Source organism: Mauremys mutica, chromosome 1 (genome assembly GCF_020497125.1).
Source record: "Mauremys mutica isolate MM-2020 ecotype Southern chromosome 1, ASM2049712v1, whole genome shotgun sequence".
NCBI lineage: Eukaryota > Metazoa > Chordata > Testudines > Geoemydidae > Mauremys > Mauremys mutica.
The window spans coordinates 118,061,830-118,073,869 of NC_059072.1; the positions used below are offsets into that span (position 1 = coordinate 118,061,830).

Consider the following 12,040-nt stretch of genomic DNA (forward strand, 5'->3'; position numbering starts at 1 on the left):
AATCTTTCTCAGCTTCTCTTCAGAGCACTCAAGGTCCTTGCCTATTTATTTTTCTCACCTTCAGCCACAAGTCAGACTAATTTTCTAGTTACTGTTAAATTATCCAGTGAGATTACTAAGGAACAGCAGAACCACATGCATATGACCTCAGTGACCCTCCATAAGTCTGTTAGCCCTTGCCAGCGCGGGTCAGAGGAAATAAGCTAGAATCATAAACCTAGATCCCCAAAATGCTTTTCGTAGACTTGTTAAATTATGCTATGCACATTGCAGTTTCTGCAGTTGAGAGCTCTTTTTAAAAAAAATCATGCTGTTACAAGTAGGATGTAAAACTAACAATTTTCCTGCCCTACACTACAATAAGGTGCTCAAGGATTTCATTGAAGCTGTTCCTTGAACTCTGACCCAGTATTCTTTATGAAATGTTGTGGCTTCCTGCAATATTGAAGCATGGAAAAGCTTTAAAAAACTTTAAAGATCTTTAAATTGCTTTGTGTGTTTTCCCCTTTAGGGTTGAAATACCTCCAACCGACAAAAGAGCATTTTCTTTCTGTTTTGAAGTCCATTGCCCATTACTGCTTTGGAAATTTAACTCAACATTTTATGCATCCCTAAAAAAGAGCATCATAGTCAAGTGCGCACAGGACATATAGTATATCTTATATAACGGTGTCTAAACTGAGTTTTCAGTTTACTTGTATAATACATTTTACTAGTATTATATATTCAATGCTTTTTAGCCAAGTTAATCTAGAAAGTAAAAGCAGCAAAGAGTCTTGTGGCACCTTATAGACTAACAGACGTTTTGGAGCATGAGCTTTCGTGGGTGAATACCCACTTCGTCGGATGAATCTAGAAAGTGCCATTCATTGTCATCTACTGATTTTAGGTTTTCAGGTTATTTATTTTGTACTTTTTAACATTAAGCTAAGTTTACTCATAAAACCTTTAACACATTGCTAATTCCTTTTTTTTTTTTTAAATGTACAAGTTAGGGGACTGAATGGTTTAGGATTGATAGTGCTGAAATACTAGATTGAATCCATGTCAGCCTGATAGAGATCAAAAGATATTTGAACAAAAGCCTTGAAATATTTCATCAAATTTTTCAGTGATCTGTCTAGTTCTCAACAAAAAGTGTTTCATTAAAAAATACCACAACACTTGGTCCCAATTTATTCTTGCTGGAACTCTAAGTGGAAGGGCCATGAACTGAAAGAGCCATGAAGACTGAAGTACTTTCTCAAGTTTAGAAGTGGTCCTTCCAGGGCATGGATTCCGGCACGCCAGAGGATTTGAGTTGCTTTTTAATATATTTTGTAGACCAACAGAGTACTTTGTTATCTAATGCTGTCATTCTCGGTATGTCTATACTGCAGTTAGACACCTGCGGCTGGCCCAGGCCAGCTGATTCGGGTCTCATGTTGAGGGGCCGTTTAATTGCAGTGTAGACTTCTGGGCTTGGGCTGAAACCCAGGCTCTAAGACCCTGTCAGATGTGGGAGAGTCCTTGAGCTTGGGCTGCAGCCTGAGCCCAAATGTTTACACTGCAGTGAAACAGCGCCACAACCTGAGCCCTGCAAGCCCAAGTCAGCTGGCGTGGGCTAGCCAGGGGGTTTTATTTGCAGTGTAGACATACCTCTGGCACGTTTCATAAGAATGAAATTGACTTGAAAAAATATATCAAATTCCTATTTAACCCTCAATGCGAAAGACTTTGGCAGACAACCATGGATTATAACATGCAGTCTTGTTTTTCCATAGCATGTCTTCATTCCTGAAAGGAGGTCGATGCCAGCAGGTCTGACTTTACAGCCTGTTACTCCCCAGAGCCTCCAAGGCAAAACGGTGAGTTGCACTTTTATTTAGTACATCATTTTTTATTTAAGAACAATCCATAAAATAAAATATGCAACACTGCAACATTTCTGTTTGTAGAGCTTGTATTAAATGTAGTCTTCAATTACCAAAGATTTCCAAACCAAACAAGTTGATTCTGTTTGATAACATAGAGGATTTGCAAGAATAGGAGTTTGTTAAAATTTTCTGCCAACAAATACAATTCTCTTTCTGGAAATAACTCTCATTTACACATTGAGTATCTTATTTTGGAAACATCTAGGACAGCATCAAGTTTTCTATTTTAGGATTTTTCCAACATGCATTTGACAAAGAAGTTGCCTCTTCTGAATTTTTAAGAATAGTACAGTATATCTGTGTTCAGTAAAATAATGTGCTCTTATTCACCTGTATACAGCATTTGTCTTTGTAACAGAATTAAGACTTCTCTTTCATTAGATACTTTCCATTAATGGTGATGCGTCAATGTAGTATTGCCAACTCCAAGAGCCTAAAGCTCATAAGATTTTTAAAGTATGTTTGAACTCCCCTTCCCTATCCCCAAAGTTTGAAAATTACAGGTTGAAATTTGTACCTTAAATACATATGTAATGTCCCTATGTACAGTGCAGGCCCCATTTCCCGTTTTGCACTTGCTCTCTGACTCCATTTTTGCCCTCCTACCACCCAGAGACCTCCCTGCTTCTTGCAGCCCTCCACATCAACCCCAATAGGCTGCTGGAGCTGCTTCTTTCTTTCCTTGGACTCTGATCATCAATAACTTCCTCTTCTTACACTGTCATGCTGGGGTGAGGCTGCTGAGCTGGATGGGAAGCAAAGGGTTGTACTTTCTGTACTTGTTCCACAGGGCTTTGCCTGGGTACTGTAGGCAGCAGCCAAAGGGAAAAACTGTAGGTAACTCTGGCAAAATTCCTGATCTGCCTGTATTATCACAAGAGCCCCCAGAATCTGTCGGATTTACAGCACTCACAGAATGTCACAAGGATTGGCAACACTATCACTAGCTGATATTGAGAGTTGGAGCAATTTATTATGCATTGTTCTTCTCTGTGATAGGACAAGTATGCACACAAACCAAGAATTTTAATTAATGTACCATAAAAATTTACTGTTAATTTGGAAATTAAGTTATGTTCATGCAAGACTTCTCAAAGAAAATGTTTTCATCCCTGAAAATATCAATTTCTTATGTATTTACCATACGGAGATGTTACTATCTTCAATTTATTTCTGTGGATGTGGTCATGCAAAGAAATTAGTTCTGTTTAAAATTTATTTTTTTATGTGAAAGCCTGTCCATTTTCATTGGGAACACATTTTAAAATATATTGTAGTGACTTAAATCCTTATTGGATATTTTCTGGAAATAATACTCTAGTTGGTACTGAAATGAACAGTTAGAAAGTGCAAGATTAACCATTATGGAACTTGATTCTTATATTGTGTTTTTCAGTGAAAGCTAGATGGGATTGACAACTGAAGTTATAGTAAAATTATTTGCTCCCTCTAGTGGACTTCTGCAGTATATGCCCACAGTTGTACTGATGTGTTTTGTTTGTGGTTAGATCAAGAAACAAATGAGCTTGTTCTCAGACTCTTGTTCTGTGTTTCAGGTAGGGTGACCAGATGTCCTTATTTTATAGGGACAGTCCCGATATTTGGGGCTTTTTCTTATATGGGCTCCTATTTTCCCTTCTCGCTCTCTCACACACACACACACCCCTCTGGATTTTTCACACATGCTGTTTGGTCACCCTAGTTTCAGGAAATGGATATTATTAATTGGTTTTCAATAATATAACCTCCTTGTACATTTTTCCTCCCCACTTCTTGATTTGGAAACTTTATGAAAACAGAGTAAAAGTTAATCTACTATATTCCTGTATGGTTTTTTCCTACTTGAATTCAATAAATGTGACGACAAAGTCAGTTGCTGTGGAAATAATTGACCGCTCATTAGACTTACTTTAGGTGGGGAATCAGGAGTAGGTGAGCCGTTTACAAAACAAAAGTCTGGGTATTTTGGGGGGAGGGGGCTGTTTTGTTTTTTGTTTTTGTTTTTGGTTTGCCAGTATTGCTAATTAGAAAAGAGAGGATCCTCAGAAAATTGTACAGGCAGAGATGTTCCTAAAAATAAGGCAGTTTGAAATTATGCAGGTGATAATAGTTGCACATGACTATTCTTTCCAAATAATCTCTATTTTTAAATGTTTAGTGAGAGCCTAACCTATAAATTGCTGGTGGCTGTAAAGGTACAATATCAAGGTATATTTATAGATTAGTTTTTTTGTTATAAATCCTTGAGGAGGTGAAAGGGACAAATTCTTTTTCATACTTCTGACACTTTCTTCCATGCCATATGCTTGTTTTGATGGTCTTTGGTTATTCTCATTATTTAGTAAAACAAAAGGGCTTTGAAATATGTCCTCTCCCCCCCCCGCCAAAAAAAAACAAAAAAAAAAAAACCCACCCACATGCAGAGGATTACCAAGGACTTTTTAAACAGATAAAAGAGAAAGTAGGTCACATTCTGAGCCTACCAACCTTGACAATGTTTCTTTTTAAGTAGTTTGATTCAGTAAAGGGTAAACTTCAATATTTCCTCCCCATTCCTTTTGCTATTGTATAGACAATATTTTCCTGGGGGTTGGAATATCTTGCTAGTGGGTCTTGCCCACATGCTCAGGGTCTAGTTGATCGCCATATTTGGGGTCGTGAAGGAATTTTCCCCCTGGTCAGATTGGCAAAGACCATGGCGGTGGGGGGGGGGTGCCTTCCTCTGCAGCATGGGACACGGGCCATTTGTCAACTTGCAGATTTAAACTAGTATAAATGGTGGATTCTCGGTAACTTGATGTCTTTAAAACATGATTGAGAACTTCAGTAACTCAGCCAGAGGTTAGGGGTCTATAACAGGAGTGGGTGGGTGAGGTTCTGTGGTCTGCAAAGTACAGGAGGTCAGATTAGATAATGATGCCTGGTCCCTTCTGACCTTGGATTCTATCTTCCTCCTCTCTTATATTGATATGGATGACACTTGTAGCCCCCACTGTTGTAGTGACCACACCGATTTTTTTCTGCTGCAAGCTCCTAACCTTTGTACCACTTGTACACAAAATTCCAATTTCTACTATTTGAGGTTCAAGTGCTTTGAATTCTTATAAATTTTATGTTGACCTTTTGTTCTAAGTTCTAGGGAAGCTGTTTGGGGAAAATATTATAGTATACTTTTTTTAAAGGAATTTAACACGTGTTTGACATATTAACAGTTAACCATGAGAAGATGCCTTTAGTTTAATTAAGTGTTGTTCAGGACACCAGTTAACCTATTCTCCACTCTTTGGCTTCTCACACTGCACTCCTTCAGCCAGAGGAGCTCACGCTGCTGCTAATAAAGCTGAGACGGCAGCAAGCTGAACTGAGTAGTATCCGGGAACACACACTAGCACAGCTCATGCAACTAAAACTTGAGGCCAACAGCCCAAAGGTCAGCTATGAAGTAATGTGTGCTATGTACCATCCTCACTAGCTCTGAGCCATTCATTAATCAAAGTTTACGTTATGTCATTAGTGCAAAGTTCTCTGGTTAGCCATGGATGTAGATTAGAATACCATTGTTGCCTTGCATATGTGATGTTCAGCTATTAACCCTTTGAATTCTTAACGCAAAGCTTGAGAGTACATTACTGAATCAAAATAGGGGTAGGAACACTTCCAAATGTACTGTTTCCACAAAACTGGAAGCAAAATTACAGGCTCTGTAAATTGATCAGGTGAAATATACTAAAATAAGTAATAGTTGCCATAAACATAAATAGTTACCATTAAAAAAAGTATTATGGTAGATGATAAAGTGAATTTTTTGATGATTTGCCTCATCTCAGGTGTGATTTATTTTCTATAATTTGTTCAAAACTAGGTCATTCATTAAAGCACACAAACTTATCAAAGGGTTTATAGTTGCCTATGTAGTCATGTATAGAAAATCCACATGCACGTACTGGTTTTCTGTGTGTATTAAGAAAATTGTTACTAAATTCACATGAATAAAGAAATGAAATTGCAAGTTAATATCTCATCAAACAAAGGTATACCTTTTTCTGTGTCTTCCTGCTTCCTTGTCTAATTTAATATGCTTGGCTTTTTAAAAGTTTACTCTAGTAGTTCACCGTGATATTTGTAGGAAATTTTAATTATCCATTTTCTCTTGTGCTCAAAGCAGTTTATGTAAAAATGTATAGAAATGTAACATTAGTTTTTAATTAAATTGAAAGATCACTGGCTAGTTTAACTCTTTCCAAACTGACCTTTTCATACGTTCTGCACCTTCTGTCCCTTTCCTTTATCTTCTTGGCTGCTGCCTGCTAGAATGAGATTCTTTCACATCACCTTCAAAGGAATGCCATATATTTGGATCATCAGGTGGGATTAGCAGCTTTTTCTTTGTTTGTCTCAGTGTGTGTTGCGTGCTATTGCCGAATTTAAAGATGCCAGATATTTAAAGATGTTTTTTTATGAACTGGAGTTGCGTATTTTATATATTACCTTATTTACAGATCACAAAAAACTTAAATTATATTGAAAATTGGATATAATGAAATAATAAGAATCTGAGCATTAAATTTATACCAGAACGTAGTTTTAATTCTCAGGTTCCAGTTTATTCCTGCTGTTCATTGCTTTCCTGTAATATAACTAACTAAAATTTCCTCAACTTTTTATCATCATAACCGAACGCATCAGAGATTTCCAAACTGACAAGTGTGACAAGCATACTATTCATAGAGAACAGCTATTTCTGATTATTTCAATATGTTCAGAACAAAAAAAACTGAGATGTTTCTTGACATGGATCAAACTTGAAAGTACATTTTAAACAAAAGGCAACTTACCTAATTTTGTTTTTTGCTAAGCTATTTGGTCATGAGTTATGAATGAATAAGACTTTACTCCTTCATAACTCAGTTTTTTCTTCTGCTGGATTTCAGAGTGAGAGCATAATACTGTATTTGACATCAAAATCTGTTGATAAAGAAACAATTGGGATGTGATATTCAGCTCTTTGTCTTCAAGCCAGGATCAAATGAAATTTGCAAATGGGTTCTGCAAGAGAGCTTTTTAAATGGAATGATACCACCTTTGACAGAAATAGCAGAGAAAATCGTAACAAGTACTTGAAAGGAAATATAGGCAAATAGATGTTTAACTATCATTTTCTTACATGAAAATCTCAAAACTGATTTTCAAACACTGCGTGCTGAATTTTACAACTTAAACATTACACTTAATGCAAACTATTTCCTGACTGTTTTTGCACCTGGACATCCTATGCATTGCTGCAGTAGTCATTCATTGAATTGTGTGGGTTTAAAAAAAAAAATCTGGCTTGATTTTTCTATCAGCTTGCACTTTGAGTGGTCACTTATAAATGCAAATTGAGTGCAAGTTTGCGTACAAGATGAAAGGCTACCATTCTGATTTGGTTGTGATTTACACTCATCTTGCACTCAGTTTGCATTGATGTATGTTGGTAAATGACTATCCAAGGTGTAAGGAGGTAGACAATCAGAACCTCTGTTAGTTGTTTTAGACCAAAGTATTTCATCCAGCTCAAACATTTCCAGCTTTGATTTTGTTAATGCTTATACAAGATGTTAAACTACTACTAATGTTCCATTTTTTAATATTATTGGTTGGTTACAGGGTTTGTTCAGTGATCTGTCAGTGTGATATTCTGATTTAAATAAAGGAAATTGAAAGGTAGTAAAGCAGTTCTTTACTTGCATAGTACGTCAGGTAAAAACTGATTATTAGAATTCCAGAACAAATGTAATTATATCTTATAAAGTTGAGGATTGCAGAAATACGTACTTCTGCATTTGTTGAGTTTCTTAAATTCATTTAATGCTGGCATTTAAAAATATAAACCAAGTCTCTGCAGTAGATGAAGGAAGTGGCTAAACTACACATACAGTAAGAAAGAGGCAGTTAGTATAAAATGAGATTCCCAGTCATAAAATCATAGGGTTGGAATAAATGTTCTGGGTCATCTGCACTATTCTTCTCCCCTCTCCCTTTGCACTAGAACAGGATTGTCCCATATACTAAATAAATTCTGTAAGAGATTGTAATCTTCTTGAACACCTCTGGAGCTGGTGTTTCAGCTACTTCCCTTAGTAAATTAGTCCATTATCAAATTGACTTTATTTTTAGGATAAAATAATTCTACTGCATAGCCTAAATTTTTCCTAGTCTAATTTTAGGCCAATGCCCCTTCTTTACAGGATCTTTAATCACCTTGAATAATCCTTTGCCCTTTTTGGGTTGCTTCATTTCAACTTTATATATAAATTATACATTTCCTTTTTTGACTAGTCTGTAATTCCCTAAACCTCTCTTCATGGTGCATGTAGCTGCACTCCAATCCTTTTATCTTGATCACCCACCTTTTGGATTGTGAGGAACTCAGAACGGTACACATTGCCTACTGCCTCCTAACCAAGGAGGCATTGCACTCCACTCTTCTCAGTGCTACATGCAAAACCTCATGTACAAAGTAACCTAGAGTGATTGCTGAGCTCTCTCAGTGAAATATTGCCTGTGATTAAAGTTAGTTTCACAAAGCCCAAGAAATCATAGGAACTTTTTTTTTTTTTAAACTAGAGGGCAGTTCTTTATACTGCTATTTTCCTTGGAGATGCTTATGATTTGTTACATTTTGGTTTTGGATTTTTGTTTTCTGTAGTTTTAAGTACATAAGGATAGTGCAGCACAAAATTGTCTCTAGACGATAGGTTTCCTTGAAATCTCATAGCCAGCAGGAGTTTAGATCACCAATTAAACACCACCTCTTTTAAGAGGGGTTGAACCAGTCTTGTGGCTGTGGTATTCAGGAAACATCAGAGGAGCCAGACATGTTTGCTGCCTTTTTCGCAAGTGCCCACTTGGGACACCAACAGTGATCATAGGCATAGACTATTTGCTTGCCCAGTGCATGCTCTTTTACGAGGGCAGTAGTATAAATGTAATCATGGCATTATATGAATCCAAAGGATTAGTTATCTAAGTGCACTACTAAATCCATTTCCAATGGCCTCTTTATTGCCCTTTTTTCCTGACCATGCTCACACCGAGAAGTAATAATAACCACAAATGGAAACATCAAAATTTCAAATAAAGACTGTGTCCACGACACTTAAATGTTTTATTTCACCCATAAATGGATGTTTTGTTAGAACCTGCACCCATTATCAGAGGGCAATTCCGTAAATAGGTCATAAAACTTAATTGTAATTTTGTTACTGATGATGAAAATCTCCAATAATAAACAACTATACTTTTCAGTGAAATTGAGTTGTGTGTTTTAGGTTTTGGTGCTGGGTCTCATCACCAGACTATATGAGCACCTCCCAGATTAATTAGATTGGCATAGTGACGTACCTGTTGGACTGCATGAAGTCTTCTGCCTTCTCTGATATTAGGAATTTCTGCTTGAGGTAGAGATTTTTCTGGGGCAGGAGACAATATTTCACCTCTAGTCAGCCCTGGATCAAGGAATCTGATAAGAAAAAGAGTATCTTTTATTCAATATGCATCTGTTTTTTATGGTTTTCAGTACTGAAGTTTTTTACGGTATAATTTTTTTTAAAACCTCAGGAAAAGTCAGAAATTGAATAATAGAAGAGAACTTCCTACAGGAAGAGTCCTTGCTCTCTAGCTGATCAGTTGTAATGCAGTCAGCATAGTGGATGCTGTGAAGTTTCATCTGTGCAGACAGATGTCAGTCACAGGGAAGAATACCTGATTAACTTACAAACCTGTGGGGCAATGGAGGGGAAAGAGGGAAAGAGAAGGGAAATGAACATCTTTTTGGTAAAACTCCACTGAGAGTTTTCTTGGATGTTCAGCAGATTTTAGATTCGCTTATAATGTTGCTCTGTAGTCTTTGGTGTTATGGCATCTGAGTATAATATACTCACAAATTTAAAATGCTAACTATTTAATGGGTTCAGCTGCTTTTATATATGTCTTTTTTAGGGAGAAATTTTGTTGTTTCTCACACTTTGAAACTTTCATATACCACACTGAGTATAAAAAAGCAAAGGGGAAGACATCAGTTTTGGGGAAGGCTTAGTGATCTACAGGAAGCAGCAGGCTTATCTAAGATAGGATTCTTGAATTCTGTTCAGAGTTCTGCTACTGACTTGCTTTATGGCATTGGGCATTTCATTAAACCATTTTGTACTTTAGCTGGCTTATGTGTAATACTTTTGTGACTGGGGTTCCGGGGGAGGGGGTAATGCTGAGGTTGCTCAATTAGGGCAAATTGCAAAGAATGGGGCCGACAGTCCCCAGAACTGGTGGTTATTCCAACCCTTAGATTCACCCAGCCAGCACCAAAACAGCTTTTACAATACTTTACTGGTTACACAGAAGCCAAAACACAATTCCCTTAAAGCAACCCAGCCTTGGGCACCCTTCTAGACAGCAAAGTCAAATATGATGGGGATTACTGGAAATCTTGTTCATCGCATAAAAAGTTGTACCAATCCTAAAGGATCAGACACATTACCTCCCAAGTTAATGAATACTTTAGATAGTACCCAAATATATGCTTACAGCCAATTCTTATTAACTAAACTAAAATTTATTAAGGAAAAGAGAACGTATTGGTTAAAAGATCAGTATACATACAGACTTAAATACAGTTCTGAGATCAGTTTCATAGTAGAGATGGTGAGTTTTGGAGTTGCATAGAGGTCTTAGAATTAGTCCATAGATTTAGTCCAATACCTGGGTGATCCAAATGAATTTGGAGACCTCAATCTTGCGGCTCAGTGCTTCCCCTGATAAAACATGAGCAGATTTGAGATGAAAGGATCAGGTCCAAAGAGTCCTTTATGCAGTTCCTGGGCAGCATGCAGTCCTTGGGTGAACAATGGGCTTTTGAAGTAACCTTCTGTTTCCTAACCATCACCAGTAATTAACTATATGGATTAACATAAGGTAATTATCCATTAAGCAGTTCATGGACAGTTTACCACAAACTTTAAAGAGACAAATGGGTGAAATAATGTCATTGTCTAAGTTCCATCTGAATGTTATTTAGGATACAGCCCTAGACAGGAACCTTTTGGTTACATTGTCAATCTCTAACAAGACGGGGTAAACATAGACTACTACAATCACTATCTTCTTCCAATTCTTTAACAATACAAGTTTACATTTTAAAGCTGTAGCCTATCTAACATGGAATGGCCCTAATTATATTTACATATTTTTCTAACATGTCTCTAAAGATTGAATCAGTCAATTAGCCTGCAAGTTACCGTACTTAACCCTTTTTGGCCATGTGTCACAATTTTAATTTAAGTTTGTAAAAATAACTTTGTATCCTCAGATAAAACTACTATATAAATGCACTATTATTATTGTGCTATGGTGCAGCTGTTCTGTAAAATTTTGTTTTCCTAGCACTCATAATACAATTTGGATCTGTTTTTATGTTAGTACTGTGGCTAAGTTGCTGTCTTACTCAGTTTAGGCTCCATTTTGCTCTACCACTTCTGTTCAGATAATTGTACTGCATATCTGTGGGTTAGTATTTATAAAAAATGGTAGAGTGAAATTGAATATATATTGTATTACCTCTTGACAAATATTAAACATTTAACGGTCTGTCAGTAAAAAACATAATTTTCATAGGGATATAAAAATCATGATTTCTGCTGGAATGGCCTTTTGGTCAGTTCTTTGCAATGTTTTGTATAGAGGATTGATTCCCAATTGTTGACCCTCCCTGGTATTTAGGGACTGGGAATGCTGTTGAGCAGTTACCTTTCCAGTCAAAATTATGAAGTGCTGTTAACCTCCTCTAGTAAAAATGGAGGAAGAGGTCCCCCAAGATACAGTAAAAGTTGTGTTATCTGATACTTTACCATCTGGAAAGCTCTAGAAACGGGCATTTTAGGATGCCAGATGTGGGTGGCACTCACCTTGGGCAGCTCCCCGCAAGTGGTGACATGTCCCTGCTGCTCCTAGGCGGAGGAATGGCCATGGGGGCGCCATGCACTGCCCCCACCCTTCCCCAGGCACTAGCTCTGCAGCTTCCATTGGCCAAGGACCATGGCCAATGGGAGCTGCGGGAAGTGCCTGAGGGTGGAGGCAGCGTGCAGAGCTGC

The 12,040-nt window shown here is 37.2% G+C and overlaps 1 protein-coding gene across 4 annotated transcripts in view; it reads left to right on the forward strand.

Annotated features, from left to right (window-relative positions):
* PLEKHA5 (pleckstrin homology domain containing A5) overlaps positions 1-12,040 on the forward strand; it is a 304,813-nt gene that overhangs the window by 220,021 nt on the left and 72,752 nt on the right. For 2 of the 4 annotated variants that reach the window (XM_044992750.1, XM_044992758.1), the window contains 2 exons: positions 1,764-1,847; positions 6,228-6,281. In XM_044992750.1, coding sequence (XP_044848685.1) covers positions 1,764-1,847; positions 6,228-6,281 — 138 coding nt within the window. Of the gene's footprint in view, positions 1-1,763; positions 1,848-5,226; positions 5,347-6,227; positions 6,282-12,040 lie in introns of all 4 variants that reach the window. The other 2 variants (XM_044992791.1, XM_044992765.1) reach the window with 2 other exon arrangements.